Source organism: Mus caroli, unplaced genomic scaffold (assembly GCF_978045245.1).
Source record: "Mus caroli unplaced genomic scaffold, Mus_caroli_1 scaffold_3, whole genome shotgun sequence".
Classification (NCBI taxonomy): Eukaryota; Metazoa; Chordata; class Mammalia; order Rodentia; family Muridae; genus Mus; species Mus caroli.
Window position 1 is genome coordinate 79,076,974 of NW_028227258.1, and position 22,281 is coordinate 79,099,254.

At 42.7% G+C, this 22,281-nt stretch overlaps 1 protein-coding gene across 1 annotated transcript; it reads right to left on the reverse strand.

Moving 5' to 3' along the window:
• Positions 1 to 7,462: 7,462 nt before the first annotated feature.
• On the reverse strand, positions 7,463 to 14,963 carry Fga (fibrinogen alpha chain). Its single transcript, XM_021158178.3, has 6 exons — positions 14,821 to 14,963; positions 12,441 to 12,569; positions 11,613 to 11,796; positions 10,555 to 10,700; positions 8,935 to 10,069; positions 7,463 to 8,247 (listed from the first exon to the last, which is right to left on the reverse strand). Exons 1-6 carry the CDS (start codon positions 14,872 to 14,874, stop codon positions 7,538 to 7,540), a joined length of 2,358 nt encoding a protein of 785 aa, XP_021013837.1. The 5' UTR covers positions 14,875 to 14,963; the 3' UTR covers positions 7,463 to 7,537.
• Between the last annotated feature and the right edge of the window lie 7,318 nt (positions 14,964 to 22,281).

Below are 22,281 nucleotides of genomic sequence, written 5' to 3' on the forward strand. Positions count from 1 at the left end.
GGCACCTTTGGGAACCCTTACTTCTTCGGCGAGCCCCAGCTCAGTCAGTGTTCTTGGCCTGCTGTTGTCATGGCTGCCTGTGTGCACTGCACAGTGTCCTGAGTCCCAGATTCTCAACATTCACTTAAGTGAAGATTAATTTGCTTCTTGGAAATGCTTTCCCTTACAGCCTTGCTCCTTTAATTTTGCCTGGCCTTGTAGCCATGGATTCTGTCTAGTGGACAGTCTATACCACACAAACTGGGCTTCCCATCATTCCAGTACAAATTATTCCTTTAAATCTTATTTTTCAATGGATTCATTGAATTATAACTTATATAAAAAGTATCAAGTTTGCCGGACGTGGTGGCACACACCTTTAATTCTAGCACTTGGGAGGCAGAGGCAGGCAGATTTCTGAGTTCAAGGTCAGCCTGGTCTACAAAGTGAGTTCTAGGACAGCCAGGGCTACAGAGAAACCCTGTCTCAAAAAACCAAAAATTTAAAAAAAAAAAAGCATCAAGTTTGATTTTCAGTACTACAACACACACACACACACACACACACACACACACACCAAAACAAACAAAATAATTGTCTCCATGTGTTTGTATTAATCACACTAAACCCAAATCTCTACACTGCGCATAAGCTCACAGGCATGAACAAACATGCCCCTTACCCACATGGCCTTGTTACATCCATCACCTCCTAAACTCTCTAGTGCCCCTTTGTTTATTTGCTTGTTTCATTGTCTTACGGTACCAACATTTGCCACGAGGTCATTTTTAAGGGCACAAGTCCTGCACTCCTGTCTACAGGGGATCACTAGAACTCCCTCAGTACTATAACATCACACACATGAACATTTCCCCTCCTCCCCTACTCCATCCCACACTTGCTATCATCTTGTTGCTAGTGAAAATATAAAATAAAGAGACCACTGTACAAAACATAGCTTCCTTAGAAAATGAAAAACAGAACTGACTTGGTGATCCAACCATCTCATTCCTGAAAAACCCTGCCCAAACACGTGAAGTTAAGGTCTTAAGGAGCCATCTGCATTCCTGTGTTCACCTCAATGGCCAGGCCAAGCAGTATGTTTCCCCTACACAAACTGACAAAGTGCTGTCGATTTTGAATATCCCCAGCCTCCCACCCCCTTCAACTGTTCACTCCTAGAACTTTCTAAAAGCCTAAGGAAATTGCTCACATTTTGACAATGAATACTAGCCAACCATCTGTTTTGCTTCCCTAAGAAGCATTTTTTTTCAACTTTTATTTCAGCCTGAGAAGCTTGTAATTTCTAAACATTGAATGAATAAACTCAAAGAATTGCCAATGCCTTCGATATCTCCACTTTCTATATGTTGTTTTTCGATATATACTTTATATAGGTTGTTTTTCTAATAAAGATACCCCCACCTCCCTAATCACCCCCCCCCCAGGGACATTCAACATGCCCAATACTTGTTGGTGGAATTTTGAAAGTACAAAAGTTCCATGAGTTAATGCAGGTAGAAAAGCATAGTCTTCCAACCTTTGCTCTATCCCTTAGCAAACACAGAGTGGGGTACGAGTCCCCAGAGTCTAAAGTAAAGCCACAGTTATCTCACTAAAGCAGACACCTGATCTGATGGTCAGTTCTTAGTGCTCAAATAGCAGGAGTAGGTGGATCCTGGACCATCAATCTGCCATGTGCAAATCTACCTAGCAAGCAGTGCAGAGATTAAAGGCCCATGCCACCATGCCCACCTTAACCTACAGGCTTTTTAGAAACAGGAATTTCTCAGTGCTAACCTGAATCTATTATAAAGATCCTCTGATTTTCAATAAACACCCTCAAGAGTTTCTGCTCCCCAGCTAGATTTTGGAATCACTGTTGCTTGTATTTATTTAGAGATTCTTCTCTGATCTGGTGCAGTTTTGATGCTGATGGTGACCAAGAAGCGCTGTGGTGCTCACAGACATCCTTGAAGTCGCCATAAGGGGGACTTGGGCTTAGCATGTCTCTAAAGGTTAAAATCAGGTAAAATTCACTTCACCTGTCAGGCTCAGGTGCTTCCCTCATTCCAAAGTTTAGTTCCTTTGAAAAGTACCCATCAGTTATCTACAAATCTAAAACAACCACACCCTTCTTCTCTTCTCAGGCAGATGTAATCCAAGGGTGGCATGTTGCTGTTTTTTTACCCAGTCCCTGTTTTGCTGTCCATATTATATTTATTTCTTGCCTTAACATTTTATTTTGAAAGGCTCAGACATAAAACCAATTTCAGGAACAGTTTAATGAGTACCCCTGTGTCCTTCACCCGTCCCCAGCAACTGTTTGCTATGTTTGCTGACTCTCCCCAAAGGAGACACATAGCACAATTGTGCAACCACTTGTGTAGGTGTGCAACCTTGAGGTCAGGGACCTCTGTGGCTCAGTCAAAGGTGAGTTTAGCAAATGTTTTCCAGACTATTCTGTTGTAATCACAGTCACCCCCCTTCAGCAATGAGCTGACGGACGAGACCTCTACTCAGCCGTTATTAATGGAAACCTGCCCGTTCATTTACATTTACTCGCCTTTACCACATGGGAGAGAAAGACACAGTGTCCAGCTTTCCTGTAAGAAAATGATTTCCCATCCGGGCGTGATGGCAGATGCCTTTAATCTCAGCACTCGGGAGGCAGGCAGATTTCTGAATTCAAGGCCAGCCTGGTCTACAAAGTGAGTTCCAGGACAGCCAGGGCTATACCTACAGTATCCTCTGTGATTTCTAAGACCCTCTTTGCCCTTGCCTTTAGTTAATTTCAGATATTTATGTGTGAGATTTATAAAAACATCCAGTTAAAAACAAGCCATCAAGCTGGATGTGGTAGCCCACGCCTGAGTTTTGTCCCAGAAACTCTGGAGGCCAAAGAAGGTGAATCAAGCTGGCCTATGTAGTGAGTTTCTCAGGATATCCAGAGGCATCTCAAGATTCTGTCTCAAAGCAAGCAAACGAACAAACAAAATCTTCAAGTCATCAATGAGCTAGCTGATGAGTAAACAAATGAATAAATGAAGTATATCTCAGAAATTGTTTTTGTGTAAAGTCCATCGCCTACAAAGAGCTTGTATTATTACCATGTCCACCAAAAGTTAACATTAATAATCCCAAGCAGTTTCTAAATGCCCTAGTTTCTTTCTGTTTGTTGTGCTGATGAAAAGCAATTTATAGGGACCCCATAGTTTCTGGTTATAGCCCATCACAAGAGGGGAGTCAATTTTAAACAGTCACATCACAAGCACAGTCAAGAGCAGAGGAAGTTGGATGCTTCTAGTATTTAGCTCACTCCCTTCTCTCTTAGACAGTCCAGAACCCAAATCTAGGGAATGGTGTCACCCACTGTGGGCTCCATCTTCTCATATCAATTAGTGTAATAAAGATAACCCCCTATAGGCCAACCTGATCTAGATAGTGGAGGATGTTCAGGGAATGGGGGTTATCTGACTTCAGTGGCAGTGTAGCTTTTCTTTTTTATTTTATCACTTGTCACTTCAAACAGACTTGTAGACAGTGGTATGTTTATCTTGATCTATATATTTTAAGCAACTTAGAACAAATGAGGCCATCCAAACTTGTTGATTTTTGTATTTTGTTTTATATTGCTTTGTATGTGCATACATGTACATGCGTGTGCATGTGTGTGTATGTGTGTGTGTGTGTGTGTGTGTGTGTGTGTGTGATTGGCTGGCAGGGTGGGTGATTATCTGACTACTTCCTGCTTTGGGGATAAGGAGAAAGAAGTAGATTTATTTTCAAGTTGACAGGTAGTTTCCAAGCAAATGAGCTTCAGTTAATGTGAAATTCGGCTACAAAAGGCTGATAATTTTCCTTTATGGGAATGGTGCATTGAATTTTTTATGCTATAAATGTGCATTGAGATCTCACGTTATGTGTCAGACCATTTTCATCTTCCCTACAGACACAATGTGGAGTGTATCTCCCTGCCTTCCCACATGGAGCCTTGCCACACCACATGACCTCCTCGATGCCCAGCAGCACCCCAGCCTAGGAGACTATTTCCCTGCTGCATTCTTCACTGACCACACCATGGAGAGGATGGTGCTCTGTACTATCACTCTTGCTTCTTAGTTGGTCTGTCACACTGGGACTGCTCATCCTATCTAGAAGCAAGAGACAACGGAGACTTCAAGGAACTGAAGACACCATCTACAGCAAAACAGTCCTGTGAAGTCCTTTCACAAGCCTTAGGAAAGCAGCTAATTAGATTTCTTCGACCACTTTGGATACCAAGAATTGAAGGGAGGATTAAGAGCCTTATGATGCTAATAATAAAGTTTTATGACGCCAGTGACATTTAATTTTTGTGGTTTTCCTGTCTTTTAATCTAGATTTATTTTCTCAATATACTAAATATTATATATTATAATATTTATAATATATTTATATTTAATATATATAATTTATGACAGCTTAATTTTTTCTCAAAGGAGTATTTAGGGAATAATTTCTTCTGGGTTTTAAGACTTTTTATAGTCTGTGCATATGTGTGTGTGTGAGAAAGAGAGAGACAGACAGACAGGCACACACACACAGAGACGGGGGTGGGGGTGGGGTGGATAAGGGCATGAGTATGCCATTGCTTGTGTGGAAAGTCTGAGTAAACTCTTTCCATCTGCCTTGAGAGATCTTCGGGGTCTCTCTCATTTCTGCCACACTGCTTAGTCTGGACTAGCTAGGCCAGGAGGCTGTGAGTGAGTCTCTTGATCTCACAGTACAAGTGCTGGGATTACAAGCGTGGGTTCCTGGGATCAAACTCAGGCCATCAGCTTGTTTTTGTGGCAAGCTGTCACAGTCGCTCAGCTTTCTAAGACAATTTGTAGAATGTTCTTTTTTTTTTTTTTTTAAAAAGCTATTGTGTATTTGTAGTGGACGTCTGAGTGCACGTACAGAAGTCCGAGACAAGCTGGGTGATTCTGTTCTCCCTTGCCATTTTTGTCCCCTGATTGAACTCAGATCATCAGGCTCAGCAGCAAGCACCTTTACCTACTGAGCCGTCTCATGGGCCTGATTAAGGAACATTAAAATCAAATTAACATTGATTTTTATAATAAAAGATACCAGTTTCAGACAGTCATGTTATTGTTTCCCTATGTGCTTAAGAATCAATAAGGAGCTTTAGTGCATGATGAGAAATACAGGAGGCGTATGGCTGGACTATTGCTGACATGGTTGGGTTACACTTATCAATGTGGGGGCAGAGTATCAAGCAGACCTCTCTCCCTTTAGTGAGCTCCTCAGCCACCACCAGCACCATCAAGTGCTGTGATCTTCATGAAAGGCCTGTCAATGTCCCAGAGGCACGGCCACCTTCAGGTGCTTAGAGCATTAAGTTCCTTCAACACTGGGCTTTTCTGAGCCTGTATTTCATAGAGATGGAGAAGAGACTTTATTATATTTGATATGTGTGGGTGGGTGTTTAATACAGTGTGCACTGCAAGCCCTGGGGATGATAACTATATATGCATATATACATACACATACGTACACATTAGAGGTGATTGTGTGTTCTATTCCTCACGTACGTTTTAGTGGGCTTTATGTTTGAGGTCATCTTGGAGACAAAAGCTTAGACTTAAACACACATTCTCTGTTCTCAGTAGGCAGGAAGCTCTGTGTCTTTGTCCTAAGTGATCAAGTCTCTGAAACACCTTTGTTTCTTGAACCTTTCATTCATTAAGATCTCTCATCCATCTATTGACATGGAAGTTGGTGTGTAGTCCAGGCTGGCCTGGAACATGCATGGATTCCCCTGAGTGCTGAAATGACAGCCATCCACTTATTCCCAGCTTATGGAGGATTTAAAGTGTTCTAGACTTGCCCTCAGGTCGTGGAGATACTTATGACTCAGCCTGACGTGGGACTTACTAGTCAGGTTTAGTATGATGTTAGAATGCATCATGGCTGCCAGCCTGGACTGACTGGCCAATGGCACCTTCCTTGGACAGATTTCTCCTGGGTGTCCAGTGTGCATTTAGAGAAGTAGCAATAACATTTTAATTCTCATTTTTTGGTGCTTGGGACAGGGTGGGTGGCATCGCCTTTGAAGGGCATAGTCATGCTTTTTTGAATCCTCTACCAGTTTACCGCTATGGCAAAGGTTAGCTGCGCTAGGTTACCTCTGTAGCAGCATAGGTTAGCCCTTCTAGGTTATCTCCATAGCTTGGGTTAATTCTGCTATATTAACCCCCATAGCATAGGTTTGGTTTGCCATGTTACCACCACAGCAAAGGTTAGCTCTGCTATGTTACCCCCATAGCATAGGTTAGCTCTGCTAGGCCACCTTAGAGCACAGGTTTCAGCGCTATGCTGGCTTGATTTATGTTGAAATTCCTCAGTTTTTCTTCCTCTCCGAGATGGGAAGGGTAGCTCTGCCTTCCCGTGTCTCTTAACTGGCTACACCCAGTAGCTCTTCTTGATCAGATTAGAACCAGGCAAGGGGCCCAGAGGATAATTTCTAACCTCTGTGGTGAGGGTTTTCTTGCCTCCTAAAACAATGTGCTACTTCTCGGGTCGGTTCCCTATCAGCTCCTCGAGGGGAAAGTAATGGAGTTTCCTCCACTAAGAAGTGTGAGCTATAATCCTGGAGCTCTAAAGAGCAGTAGGTGAGATTTGAGAAGGGACTCAACAGTGATTACTCTCCCGAACTCTCTGCCTAGTTCAATCCTCAAATTCAGTACTTATTCTTGGTAAAGGTTAAAATGTTTTCTTACAAGCAAGCCAAGAGTGAAATTTGGAGTTATTATATCATAAAGCTGATAATTATGAATATAATAAACTAAACTGAACTGATTTTTTTTAATAAATCCATAAACATTCAAGTAGGGGAGGATTTTAAGAGGATTAAGGGGGAGGGGTGGTGATTTTCTTCAAACAAACTCCTCCATGAGAGCACTCGGAGAGCTCCCCAACAACCACACAAGCAGCCAGGGGAAGTGACAAGGCCCTGGGGATGCCAGCAATCAGAGAACCCATGGGGCTCCCTGGCCAGCCAGTCTCGAGAAACTGGAAAGTCCACTCCCGGTTCTGTGAGACTCTGTCTCAAAGCATACAGTAGAGCAAGCACAGAAGCAAAGTTAGTCGGCCCAGAACATCAGCTTAGAACCCACACTATCTCCTGGGTAAATTAGCTTCTGTACTTGCAGTGGGCTTATGACTGGGGGTGGGGTGGGTCTGAGAAAAGAAGTAGCCACCCTTAAGAAGAGCTCAAGTCTGACTCCCTCTTCCTGATGGAATGAATATCCCTTGGCATCTCCTTGCAAATGCTTTAAAACTCATAGGGTTTGTTTTTTTTTTTTTTTAAGGATGAAAAAAAATGTAAAACTTTATTTTTTTCAAAGCAGTAACTCATCTCAGTTACATTTAGCTACAGTACAAAGAACAATGGAATAGCACCTTGAAATTTTTAAAAAGTTCACAAGATCCGTGACACCTTCATCTTCCATTTTGTCTTTCTTCTCGGATAACCAAGCAAAGAAAACAGAGCCCCCACTTTCTAACCCTTCAGCTACTGTCCCACCAGCGGTCTGATTTTCATCCGAACGGCCCTGAGGGAATAATCTGCTCCTCTGAAGGGAACCCAGACCACCCCGTTCTCTATCTCATAGGGGCTGTTGTTCCTGGGATCGTAGGTGCCCCCGACGTAGTAAATGCCATTGAGATTGGCGGCCTGACAGCTGTTGTACCACCAGCCTCCCCCATAGACCTCTGCACAGTTCTCGTCCCATTGGTCGGCATCTCTGTCAAAGGTACTGAACTGCATGTTGCGGTGTGAGGTGTATTCTGTCCCCTCCTCCACAGAGCCCTGCACCAGAGCATCTCCGGCAGTGCCCCGGTAGGAGGAGACCTGCAGCGCGTAGCCCTCCGCCTCAGAGCCTACCCGGAAGTGGTACTCCGCATAAGCCTCTTTTCCAGCCCAGTCCTCTAATTCAACCCTGAGGACCGAGCCCCTCAGAGTGAGTAAGTGGAGGTAATCATTGCCTAGCCAGAATTCTCCTTCCCCTTTGTCATTCAGGCTGCCGAAACCTCTCTTGTAGTCTTGCCAGGTCCGGTTAAAATTCAGCGATCCATCCATTCTCTGCTGGATCAAAAGCCATCCTCCCAAACTGGTCTCTTGATCGCAATAAACAGAAAAAACCTTACTGGATCCAGGTGGCTTGATACTGAAAATGCCATTTTGGGCACCTGAAGTTTGTGTTTGGAGGACATCATCACAGTCTAAAAAAAAAATTAAGCTGGTTGGAGGAAGTTACTCTCATTTAAATATGCAAAGATAGGCATCACCCAGATGGAAGTAGCTACTGCCTGCCTGTCTTCCTCCCTTCCTTCCCTCCTCCCATAGGAAAAGGATGCACGACAATGAGATGTAATTTTTAGCAGGTAAAGGATACTCAACCTTTAGCAAACTCTCTTCAAATGGATTTGAAATCTTACTTGCCCATGCTAATATCAAATGATAGTTTAAAGATAGCTAAGCATTCATCAGTCCATACTAATGGAACACAATTTTTAACCTGATCGAAATGTCAACTGAAACATACACTAAATTTAAGGCTAGTGGGTTGGGTATTACAATCGCACACGTTTTGAATGAATTCGGTTAAACAGACTCAGAATTGAGTTTCAGCAGAATTTGTTCATTTATTTAAAATGTATTTATTGAGAAATGACTGCACTGTTAGGCATTTGGGAATTACAGAAATAGACACATGGCCAAGTCCCTGCCCCCAAGGAACGTACAGTCTAGCATGAAAAATTGACCAAAAAAAAAAAAGAGAGAGAGATTCCAACAAAACACTAAAGGAGGTTAGGAAACGGGTGCAGCATGCCTGGTAAGCACTTCGCAGAAATGGTTAACTTAATCTAGGGGGCCAGGGGAATCTCCCGAAAGTTAAGTGTTGATACCTCTCATTGTGCGAGCTCTGGCACGGCCCCTCTTAGTGTTCCGAGTTTCTCCTTCCTGGTGAGCTTCGCTTCCTGCCTCGTCTGCCATTTTATAGACCTTGGTTACTTGTTTTTTGACAGTTGAGGTTTTACTACTGGAAGAAAACTCAGGTACATGGGAGCTGGGGTCCTCAATGTCGGAATCAGAATGGGTCTTACTGCCAAATTCTTTGAAGTTAGGTGAGATTAAACCAAAGTGGTTGTCAAAAAACCCAGAAAGGTCAGGATGCCTTTCAGAGAGTTCGCCGAGACTGCCGCTAAAACTGTGGGTCATGTCTAACTCGATGGCATCACCACAGTCTGAACCATCATCCGAGGTGACCACTTCTTTGACCACTTCTCGGCGACCATCAGCACCTGCGACAGTCTTGGTAATGGTTTTGGAGCATGAACGATGTGTGGTGCTTGTGCCAGAAGAGGTGACTTTCTCGTTTCCGATCAGGAGCTCTTTATCTCCTTTAGAAGTGACCGCTTTACCTGAGTGATACTCTTTTCTTGTCGCTGGGCTGCTACTCTCTCCAAACTCCGAAAACACACCCCAGTTAGGGTTGGCAGGCCTAAAGTTCCCAGAGTCTGTGCCAGGTCTAGGGCTTCCGGTACCCCAGTCTCCAGTGCCATCAGACCCCGTGGTCCCAGGGCTCCGATTTCCATCACTTCCAGACCCGGAGTTCCCAGGACGCCAATACCCAGATCCACCAGGTCCAGGGTTCGTAGGGTTTTCTGCCTTTGACCCTGGTCCACGTGTTGCAAAGTCCCCTCGAGAATCTCCGCGCGAGTCTCCTGGTGAATCTCCTCGCGAACCCCCATCCTTCCCAGGCCTCTCCAGCTCCATTCTCATCTGCCGCATTTCTGTTAATGCCTTCCACTCTGGAGGGGCCTCCTGAAGCTGGCTCTTAAAACTTCCGGGAACCAAGTCGGGAACTGGAGACATTTTTAGTGTTGGCAAGTACTGCCTGTCTTTTGTAGGAAGCAATTCTTTAGTGAGGACCTGTTGAAGCTGTTTTTGGTGACCTTCATAGTCCTGTAGATTTATCTCACGGTTTACAGCCCTGCTGCAGGACCCTTTGCAAGAACGGATCTTGATATCAACGTCCACCTAAAGAAAGGAAGACAGAGAAAGGAATTATATCTATTGAACTAATTGAGTTCCTGGTAGTTGGTTTACATTTTGCGAATGGGTTTTATTGCTTTGACTCTCAGAAAAATCCATCCTACCCTTTGTCTTTAGCTAGTCAGGCGGTCCTCAAAGGAAGCTGTGGAGGGACAAGGAAGTGTGGAGGATCCAAACTATTGGGATCCGTTTTAGAATTTGAATGGGGAAGGAGAATGGCTCTAATCCTGTAAGCTCTGGCTGAAGCCAAGGTCTCCGCCAGTGGAGGGCAAACGAGACAGAGAGAGTTCTTTTCAAATATCTATTCACCCTTCAAGAATTTCCTTCGCATTTCCGGACTTAAGTCTTCTCTAGGGTGGAGACACTTCTATTCTGAATGGATAATAGATTTAGTAGTTACTACGCAGGCGGCCGCAGCCGGCTATTCTGTCTTTCTTAGAGATAAACTGGGGCCAGGGCCTCAGGCTTACCTCCAGGCGCTTCATGTCTATCAACTGAGCCCGGACGTTGTTCTGCAGAACTTGAATCTGTTGTGCTTTCTCTATGACTTTTCGCCTCAGGATCTCAATTCTACGCCTCAGGTCTTCTGACACTTGCCCGTAAGTGTTATCAAAGTCTGAAATGGGAAATGAAAGGTATGCAAATAGCTGCAGACTGATTTCCTTCTAAAATCTAAAAACAAATAAATAAAAAAAGAAAATGGAAATCGCTTATAAGTATTTCTACACTTTATTCTTTACTCTGTGATGGTTTGTTCTCTGGATGTATAATCTGCAAGTTTTCAGTTTAATCAGATTGTTCCACAGGAGAGTCATCCACGGGTATTATTCACACTGTCCTAACGTGACAAGGAATCCGAATAAATTCAGAAATGACTTGAGGGTTTGGAAAAGGGAGGCTAGGAGGTAAACAGTTTAATCACATCAGATTACTTGATTGTAACTTCATTTATGGGAACAGAATGTATTATTGCTTATATCATTTGAGGAGGAGTTTTTCTCTCTACCTGGAACTTTGAAATCCTTTCTAAGCTTTTTGGGTGTTACCAGAATCCCTCACCTGCCAACTAGTGCTGCACCATTGACACAAACTGTTCAGGGTCTTGGGGGAGGGGGGATACAAAATAAGGCAAACAAGAGCTCAAGAGCTGGGACTTCAATAGACTTGCTCTGCATCTCCAGAGCGACCACGGTGTGCCCGAGCCCTGGTGAGCCCCATGGGGAAGACATAATCAACTCAGTGCAGTGATTGACACAAAATAGCTGACTTCTATTTTGTGTCACTGAGAAGTCCCTTGACCTCCGAGACTCTGTCTGTAGGACAGAAGCTGAACAGCTAGTTGAAAGGTTCCCCTCTCTTTATTTAAAAACTTCTAACTTTGTGAAAATGACGTCCATCTCCTTAAGTTTCAGTGATTTCCACACTGAGTGCTTTGAAGTAAAACCACAGTGTCTCCAAGAAGACATCATTGGGGACTTTTGTTACCATACTTGTTAGAAAGTCCAACCACTAAATATGTCTCACTTACTGTTGGCATTCGCGAAGTCCCCTCTCAAATACTCCATGATATTCCTGGTCAGTGAGTTAGAATCCTTGTTGTTCCTTTGAAAGTCAAATAGTGAGTTTTTGAGCTTGTTGATTCTGTTTGTAAAATCCTGATTGGCTTCGTCAATCAACCCTTTCATCCTGCAGCCCGAAGGGCATTTGTGGTTCTGAAAACGGAGGGCGAGATTGGATGAAAAAGGTCTGTCTCTCATCTACCAGAAGTTGGGAATGTTATCCCAGTCTTTGCTGCTTCTCCTCCCCAGCTCTTCCAAGTAAACCCAGACTCAAAAGTAGTTAACAGGCCATAGGTGAATTCTCAAATGAACGGTCTGCTTAGTCTTGCATGATGCTCTGGGAATTTTGTAGTCCCACTACTCAGGCATCCCATATGTTTATCCCACCAGAAACCTGATGTAACTAGACAATATCCTTGGATTGGTTTCCTTTCCATTTTTTCTCGCTATGTTACTGTTAGATAATCTCTGGTGGGGAAGTGTCTCTAGGGCCATATATATATATATATATGTATGTGTGTGTATGTGTGTATGTATATATATATATATATATATATAGAGAGAGAGAGAGAGAGAGAGAGAGGGAGAGGCAGAGGGAGGGGGAGGGGGAGAGGGAGAGGGAGAGGGAGAGGGAGAGGGAGAGGGAGAGGGAGAGGGAGAGGGAGAGGGAGAGGGAGAGGGAGAGGGAGAGGGAGAGGGAGAGGGAGAGGGAGAGGGAGAGGGAGAGGGAGAGGGAGAGGGAGAGAGAGAGAGAACAGCATAAGGAAGGCTCCTTGTTCACCTTGTGCTCGCCTTACCCAGTCATCATCAGAGCAGAAGGGCCAGTCTGAGTCCTTGCATTGACTCTGATGTCTCTCCACAACTCTTGGGCCACGCACTCCTCCTCCTTCTGATAAGAATTCACCTTTATCTTCGGTATCTGTAGTCTTTAAGGGTTTTCAAAACATTCAAAAAGGAGCAGAGGCAACAATGTTAGCCAGCAGAAGAGACTTTGTCATGCTCACTAGCCCCAAGGGAGAAACGGCAGACATTAGGAGCCAGTACTGCTGGCTTCCACAGGCTGCCAGTTTCTTACAGTCAAAAGGAAATTCTACTTATTTCACGGAGTCATTATGAGAAGCAAAGGAGACAAAGGGTGTGAATGTGTAAGACTGTATTTGATGCTAGGTAAGCATCTGCTAGATGGTAAGGGTTTTAAAAGAAAAATGATCTGTATTAAAAGCATCAGTTAAATTTCACCTTTATCCTTTCTTTTGTGACCACAGATGAGAAGATAGCTGAAACATTCTAGGTTTTTTTTTTCCCTCCCTAAAGTCCTCTTTCTGAATGTAAAAACCTATGCCCTGTTGCACCCATGCTCCTTTCTCCTTCAGGTTTCTATGGTAACCCTTGGAGATGGTCCATGATTCAGACAAGCACTTATCAAGTACACAAATGTGGGAAGTTAAAACTTGGCAATGTTTTGTAGTACAATCATGCAATTGTAGATTTTCATTTGAAATGAAAATAATAAACAGTTGAAGCAGTAGTCAGCAACCAGCAATTTTTGGAACACCTTATAATTAGAAACCCAGAGCTAAAAGTTCTCAGCTATAAACCAAATGAAATACAAAACATTTTGTCCCATAAGACTTCCTAGTCTAACGGGTGGAGATGGCTTCGAGGCAGTTCATCGCCTCCGCTCAGCACTGCCAACTTACAAGGGACTTCCTGTCACTATGTTAGTTTGGGGTAGTTTTTCCTTATAATTAATCAACATGGTCTCATTCTCATTTGTGAAAATTCAAATAATCCTAATTATCATAATTAAAGCAGCGAAGAACAACTCATTTAAAAGAACGAGTCCTTTTGAATAAGAAATATAATGGTAAATTCAATTGTATGAGTAAAATAGCACAACAATGAAGCAGACAGAAAGTGCACATAATAATAAGAGACAAGGAAGACAATAGAAGTACAAATTACCCAGAAATATCGCCTCCGCTAGTTATTTTAGTTTAATTCCCTCCAAAAGGTATTATTCTTTACTCTCTGATATCAAGATTTTTGAATGGTGAGCCAAAAAATCCACCACCAGCACCACCACCACCACCACCAAAACCAACTGAAATGATATACACCCTGGGTAACTAATTAGGATGTCACCTAGGTCCTTGGTCATAGTTGACATGTTTTATAAACTGGATAGAATGTGTCAGAAACTCCAGTGATTTAGGTTTCTTTCTTTTGTTTGTCTTTGGAGCTTAATTTGGGGAAGATGTCAGTATTTAGAAGTTATCTGAAAAGAGCACGAATCCTTCCAAAGAGCCCACTGCCTCATAACCAATGTCTTCAGGATTTGCTATATGTTTTCAAAGGCAATTAATTTGCCCTTTTTCCTTTTATGTCTTCAAAAAGATATAAGAAGTTCTTCTTAGGGCTGCGGGTGTAGAATGCTTGCTTGGTCCATACAGAGAAGGTTCTGCTGCAGTCCTCAACATGACAACATTACAAAACTCAAATATCACCAATAAAACAAAGACTAGAGGTTAAACCATACTAAACCCCAAACCTTCTGCTCGTTTCAGTCAAACGTCTGGAATTACCAGCTGGAGAACAGTTCTTACCCAGTGTTGTGATCTGTTAGAATGATGCCTCCAGAGTTTAGAGGGACAAAAATATGGAGGGATTCAGGAGGCTGGCAGTGTAGCTCAGTTGTAGAGAGGTTTACTGTCATGCCCAGGGGTTCTCAACCTGTGGGTCATGACTCCTTTGGCAAACCTCTATTTCCAAAAATATTTATGTTACGATTCAGAAAAGTAATAAAATTAAAGTTAGGGAGTATTAACTAAAAAACAATTTTCTGGTTGCGGGTCATCACAACATGAGGAACTGCATCTAAGGGTTGCAGCATGAGGAATTCTATGCTGGATCAATCCCCAGCACCGTGAGAGTATCCTAACACACACAGCTGCAGTTTTAAAGACTGCATCTGAATCAGCCTGAACAACAGATGTCAAGATCCCTCTTCCCCTAGGGCCTCCCTCTGGACATCACATTTCCCCATACACTTGTCAGGCTCATCGAGGAATTTGCCTCCCTGGCCTGGCATTTATAAAGCTCAGTACAAAGGACTTGTAGACTCTGAACTCAGGACTCCTTGCGGAAGAACTACCAGAGAGAAGAGAAAGCACTTACCCAGACTGTGCTGGCCACGCTCAAGACGAGGCAGGCGACCCTCAGGGACAGCATGGTGTCTGCGTTTAGGGATGGTTCATGAGGAGCACTGGAGCTGAAGCGAAGGAGGACTGACTGCACTCACAGCTCCAACCCTACTTAAACCGGCAGGAGGCTAGGTTAATCATCACCCTTGGCCCACTCAAACAGCCAAAGCTCACAGTGTGTCCTTTGCTCTGACCATAATAACCAAGGTATCCCAGAAATTCTTGCTCAATTCGCTGTAGCTTGTTTGTTTCCGATAAGTTGTTGCAAATGGTAGCATTTGATTGTGCAGTCAGCAGTTGAGGGGTGGGGGGATTCTACATTCCAGGAAATGGGGGCCTTTGAAGCTGGGAAGATGAACTCGTTCCACACCTTGAAGGAAGTAAGAGAGCAGCCAGGGCACTCTGGCTATCACTTCTGTGAAGCAGAGACATTTGACTGGGTGTAGGATTCAGAGTTCATCTGAATTTCAGAATGACCTGAAAACGTACAATAAACTTAAGTTAAACAGGTTGTTTTCCTCCACCCAAAGGTCAAGATAGTAGCTGCTGGCGCCCAATGCCAGCATCCACAATCCTAGCTCCAGCTTCCAGGCTCTGAGCACTTATGAAGGTCAACTGTTCATGCTTGGGAATCAGTCTCTTCATTTAAAGACCAGGGGCAAAGGCAACATCCTACACCTGTTAGTAAACAAATGGGTAAATTATTTCAAGGCCTTCTGAGTTGTCACCATGGCCTGGGAGGAAGTGCTAGCCATGATTGGAGAAGTGCATGGAAAATTTACTGTACTTTCTGCCTTTGGGCTTGATCTCTCTTCATCTGCTCTTCATTTCCATGTACAATTCTTCTGGACTCAGTGAAACTTCTGTGTGACCCACCCACCCACTAATATCCCTCCCCCCAAAAAAAACAACAGCTGGATTTTGAACAGAATATTCATTGTTCACAATTCCACACTATGGAAGCAGCCTCAGACAATGGATCAATGGATGAAGAGATAAAGAAAAGGGGTGGATACAAGAGATTATTGTTCAGCCTGTGAAAAGAAAAAATCCATGCATTTGGGGAAAGGTATGGGAGCCTTGAGGATATCACACTAAGCAAAAGATGTGACTTCACTTCCATGTGAAACCTTTAACATGCAACTCAAGAGACTGGGACACAGTAGTGGTCTCCAGGAGATGTGAAATGAGGGAAACAAAGGAAGAAAAAAAGAGGAAAAGGGAAAGATGATCAAATGAGGTGATGCATATGCTAATGAGCTCAAAGGGGTGGTTATTTCACATCAAACATATAGAACTTTTACATATCAGTCACGATTCAATAAAATAATAAAAAAACACCTTTGACTTAAGTGTGCTGTGTTTAGTAATAGAAACTGAGGATGAGCAGTTAAATCTGAATCTCAGACAGACAACCAATATATCTTAGTGTATGCATGTCTTCTGCAATGTTTGGAGTATACTTATACTAGAATGTAGTTGTACACTTGAAATTCAAACTTAACAGGGTATTCTGTTAGCTGGCAACCAGTCCTGCTTTGTAATTCTGCTTCCTATGTGAAACCACTCCTGGTAACAGCTGTCACTACTAACCTTTACTGAGTGCTTACTGAGCACCCAAATATTTGCTGGACATTCTGCATGTTCCTGGTTTGATACCTGAAATGAATGTGGCCCCTTGTTCCTCTGTCCTGTCTTAGATCAGGTATCACTTGTGGCATTTATCGTTTGTATGGGGCACTATCTGTCTCTTCTACTAGATAAGAAACTAAAAATTGAAATATTTTACTTGTTTTTATAGTCTCTCTAAAAGGAACAGATCCTCATTGAACGAGCTAGCATGAGTATCCTCCTTTGTGGCAAACTGAGCAGCTCAGGCATTCGAAGCTTGCTGCAGACAGACCCAAGCTCATTGAGGCCGGTTCCTCAGCTTTCTAACAATAGCTTCAGAGCTCAGAGAAAACCCTAGAGTCCACTGAGAGTCCAGATTGCAGCGACTCCTGGAGAAGCTGGTAACTATTCACCCACAGATGCTATATCAGCAAAATGCCAGGCATGGACAGGAAACCCCCTCAAATATTTTCCTAGGCCCACAAGAAGTTCATTTTAGGAACTGAACATGGTAGAGCCAAGACATTCCCAGAGAGTAACCAGGTAGGCTTCGGGTAAATGGACCTTTAATCTCCCTGAAGGTTATTTAGCTAACAGAGATAATTTGAAAGCCATCATTTCCAGGGACGTCATCTGAGGACTGTGCCCTTGCTGTTCCATTGTTCCCTGGAGTGTCTATTTATTTTATTTCCTAATTTCACCCCAGCATTTGTCCAAAAGGAGCACTTCCTCTTCCTCCTCTTCCTCCTCCTCCTCCTCCTCCTCTGTCTCCTCCTTTTCCTCTTTCTCCATGAGGGCTTCTCATGACCACATCACCTAAGATCAGCAGCCCTGCATTGCTTTTCTTCATGGTACTTTATCATACTAGACCACAGAGCAGCAGGGGAGAGCGATCCAGGACAGTTACAACAGGATCCTCAGAAATGGCACCTTTCATTGTCCTAGATGGCCTGTAACCCAAAGCTCCCCATTTTCTTTCTAGTGCTAGGATTCCTCAAATAAGCACCTGGGTAGGCATCCTTGACCAGGTTCTTTATTGTGTGCCAATGGTGGGGTGTGTGTGTGTGTGTGTGTGTGTGTGTGTGTCCCCGTTCACCCTGAGACACTTTCTGTATTCCATAAAGCCTCATAGGCTACAAATAACACAATAAGCATCACTTTCTAGGGGTATATGACAGAAAGGATGGTTTTCCAACAGCAAATGTGTAAATCAATAAAATGTTAAGAAATTTTCTGTGGCATAATTTATAACTTGCCAACTAATGGCTTTTCTCCTAGAAATGTATACCGTTTTCCTTAGCTCTGAAGGGGATATTTGACTTAGATATTGTCCTTTGGCAACTGACATCATTCTACCAGTTAAAATAATCACAACCAAGAATTCACACATTTGGCAGGAGTTTATATCCAGCATCACAAAACTTATATAAACGTGTGCATTTACTTGTTCCTAATAATAAGCATTGGCACTATACCAGGAGATACTTGGTTAAAACAACAATCAAACACACAACTGGGAAGTACAAAACACTTTCTAATTTTTGGACTGGCCACAGACAGTAGACTGTGGCTTTGTGACTAAGATCACAGGACCTTTGCCTGAGTTTTGCAATAGCGGTTGGTGTCTAGTAAGGATTCACTTTAAATTCACTCTGGTAAGGATTTAGCTTAAGGATTTACACTGTCAGCAGTGCCTAGCTTCATGTCTTTGTTTGACCCGCTGCCTCCTGTATTCCCCAGCTAGTACAGATGTTTAGTTTTTGCCTAGCTACTTACTAAGGAAGGCCAATGAGGTTACGATGATCCCCTTAGGAGGGATAACCAGACATTTGTTTTAGAATCTGTCAGTGCTCTGGCTTCTGATGATTTTCTTGGAAGTTACAACTATAATGAGAAAGTAGGGCTTTCTCAACCACAGAGATAATTATGAATCACACTTAGGAAAGTGAGAGGGGACCTAATGGGTGGTTTTCACTTGTTTGTCATAATATTGCTAGATTCTCTTGCCCTACATTTGTTTTTAATATTCTTAATTAGGAAATAACTCTACTATATTTTTTAATGGAACTTTCTCCAGATTAATGGGCGTTGGCATGAATAATATTTGGTGGTTTTAGAACTTAGTAGCATAAGAAGGAGGAGGAGGGCGCTGCTGTGGATTGAATCTAGGCCTTTGGTTCACTTGCTTTTGCTGTTGTTTTGTTTGCTTTTTTGAGTTAGTGTCTATGTAGCCCTGATTGTCCCGGACTTCACTATGTAGACCAGGCTGGCCTTGAACTCATAGAGAATCTACTTTTCTGCCTTCTGAGAGCTGAGACCAAAGGTGTGTGTCACCACACCTGGTTGACTGTGTCTTCTGGCTCGGTATTTTGAGACAGGTTCTCAATGTGTAGCCTAGGTTTGGGCTGCTCTTGAATTCAGGATCTTCCTGCATTAACCTTCCTAAATGGGAAACTATGGGTTTACAGATTTGCATCATTGATGAATATTCATTCATATCCTCTCACACACACTCCACTCAGACTACTGTCAATGGTCTCTTACACTTTCAATAAACTCCCCACTGAGTAGTTATGAGTACAGTGTGTGTGTGTGTGTGTGTGTGTGTGTGTGTGTGTGTGTGTGTACTACACGGGGTTGGAGGGGATATGCAAAAATGGAGCCTCTGAGTTTTTTGTTTAACTGCATTATTAATGAAATATTTAGCTATAATATGCTTTCTTCAGAATTACCACTCTTTTACGCCTGATATGTATGAAAGCATAAATACAACCACCTAGCGGGAGAGATGGCCCAGTGATTAAAAGCACTCATTGGTTGCTCCTCCAGAGGACCTGGGTTTGATTCCAAGCATTCCCATGGTGGTTCACATGAGTTTTAAACTCTAGTCCCCTAAGATCTGATGCCCTCTTAAGGCCTCCATGAACACTGAATTCATGCAAAACATCATATACATAAAAATAAAGATAAAAAGTACAGCCACCCATCTGAACATTGGTGTATTTATTCAGACAACATGGCTCCATTCTTAGCGCTTATCCTAAGTGTCTACTTGTCAGCACAGTCTTCTGCTAGTTTCACCGGGATAAAAATGAACACAGAAAGTCTACCCGCTGTGAACATGTTCCATTGAAATTTGGAGAATTGATATCTACAAGGCACTTAGCATTTTTCAAGCAAGGAATTACATGAGAGAGCAATGTGGCTAGTTGCCAAGGTCCATCGAGTTCTGCTTGTTCAATGGTACTGGGGACAGCTTAGCATACTCAAAATACAAGTCCTACTGTGAAAATATGGCCCCGGTCAGGGATCCAGTTTTAAAGGCCACTTGACTTGGATTCACCACTGTAAAAATGATGTATTTAGATAAATATTTAGCAGCTGCAACAAAAGCACTGAGAAAAACAACAGAGAGAGGAATGCATATGGAAGGACATTTTCTAAAATTCCTGGCCAGGGCACAAAAATAGATTCCTCTAAATTAAAAACAAAAGTCTAAAGACTGAAGAGCAAAAGTGAAGAAGCAAGCGTGCTGCCCTATGGCATCCATGCCATCCGCAGGTCTGGTGGCTCACACAGGTAGGGTGGAGGCGGGAAGAGTTGGTTATCCTTGGCCACATAGTAAGTTTGAAGCCAGCCTAGGATACATGAGTATCATATGCAAATGACTCAGAAAATTTAATGCTTTAAATTCATACTTCCAGACTATCAGATTCAAAGCTATGCAGGATTATTCGTCTTCCCAGCAAGAATCAACTCAATTTTTGTTGTCATTGTTGGAACAATTTTCTACATTCTCTCATGTCATGTGACCCTCACCACAGCTTTGCAATGTAAAGAAAACAAACATGAAGAAAAATAGTTCCAGTCCAAAGTCTCCCCAATGTTAGCTCCCTTCTTTTTTTCTTGTAACAGTTTAACTATGTGTCCTGATCATTCCCAGAGTGGAATCTGCCCTGCCATGTTTATTTAAGGAGAGTCAATACCCAGACTGATGAGGAGTCCCCTCCACTTGCCAGTAAGAGAAAATCTAGTGTTGACCTGCTGGGTAGGAGCCAGTGCCATAGACCTGGTGTCTAGCTTTGAGAGACACAACTGTGACCCAATTAGATTTGAGTGAGTGCCATAAGCCTGAACTTAACTCGCCCTCTGCCTTTGGTGTTTCCCAATGAAACTTAGGTGAGCAAGTTTCACCCTGTGCCAGCAGCCTTCCCAGAAGGCTGTCCTGATCGCTCCGATGGGTGGGTGGGTCCATGACATTCTACAGCAATCCAATCATAGGTGCAGTACCATTGAACCAAAGCTCATGGTAAAAAGCCAGTAAGTATTTATCTGTATTTGGCCTGTTTTCTGCCCTTCTTAAAGGAAATAGCAATCAACAGGCCTCTGCTGTATAGACCATGCTGGAGAGTGATTACAAGCTGTGCTCGTTCTGTGGGATAGACTAATTCAGTGTCAGTGCCCACCCCAAAAGAATCTGCAGAACTTTGCCTTCCTCCAAATCAAGATCATGAAGGCTATGTTCTCAGATCATACTGTGGCATTTATATACTCAATTAAATTTAAACTATTTGAAAAATTATGTTTGGAAATAAATAACATCCACGTTATAACTCTTAGACACAAAGAGGGAAATTATAAAGATTTCAAATTGGAGAAGAGTCTTCAAACAATGATAAAGTTACTGGAAAAGCTTGAGCTCTTTTAGAATGGGTGAGGCCCTGGGCTGAATGATTACACCACTAAATAGAAAAGGGGAAGAGAAAGGGCAGGGGGAGGAAAGGGAAAGTATCAGAAATGAAAATCTCAGAGACTCTCAAACTGTTTGTGATGAAGAACCATTTCTTATTAAAGTTCTACTCAGTTATAGATGTCTTATAAAATACAGTGAAATAAATTACTAGATAAGTAAAATTAAAAACAAAACTACACAAAACAGTTGGGTGTGGTGGCACATGCCTTACATCCCAGCACTCGGTGGGCAGAGGCAGGTGGATCTCTGAGTTTGAGGCCAGCCTGGTCTATGATGTGAGTTTCAGGACAGCCAGCGCAACACAGAGTAACCCTGTCTGTAACAAACAAATAGCAAACGAAACACAAAAACCAACCAACCAACCAACCAAGCAACCAAACAAACAAGCCACATAAAACACAGGCCCCAATTTTTGTTAGATTCAAAATACAAAATGTTTCACTTCAATATATCTCAGCTAAACAAACATGATATAGACAGAAGTTTTAAAATGGTAGTCTTCAATTTTTGCATTTAATACAGACTAGTAACAGATAAGCTGAGGCCCAGTCTCTTCAGTACCACTGATTTATAGAAAATTTTCATTGTTAACTTAAAACAATATACACATATAATTTATGACAAGCAGAAAAGCAAATAATGTATCATTTGTTAAACTTACTATAACGACTGCTCATTAAGAGGAAGGTGGAAAAGGGAATCTGAATAAGTAAGAATCAGTAATTCTAGAGATGGACCCAGCATAGACCAAATGGAATGGTGTGCTTGGGATGCAAGTGTCTTCAGCTTCTGCCTCACACAGTGTGAGAGTATGTTTTAGAAAGAGGGGAATGAAGTGGAGTCCTCTCACTCAGTGCTCCTCATTACTTCAACTATCTTACTATCTTTACCCTTGTCACTTCACTCTCCTCTATTTTTAAATCCTTGGCTCTTCTGTTTCTCTCCTCTTTCTGTCTCTGTCTGTCTGTCTATCTGTCTGTCTCTGTCTGTGCCTTTCTGTCTGTCTGTGTCTTTCCATCTGTCTCTGTCTGTCTATCATCTGTTTCTGTCTGTCTGTCTGTCTTCTTGTCT

Coding starts and splice junctions, on each gene's coding strand:
- Fga (XM_021158178.3), bottom strand. CDS start 14,874: ATGCTGTCCCTGAGGGTCGCCTGCCTCGTCTTGAGCGTGGCCAGCACA. Junction 11,797..12,440: donor TCTGCTCTGATGATGACTGG/GTAAGGCGAGCA, acceptor CTCCGTTTTCAG/AACCACAAATGCCCTTCGGG. Junction 10,070..10,554: donor TAGACATGAAGCGCCTGGAG/GTAAGCCTGAGG, acceptor TCCTTTCTTTAG/GTGGACGTTGATATCAAGAT.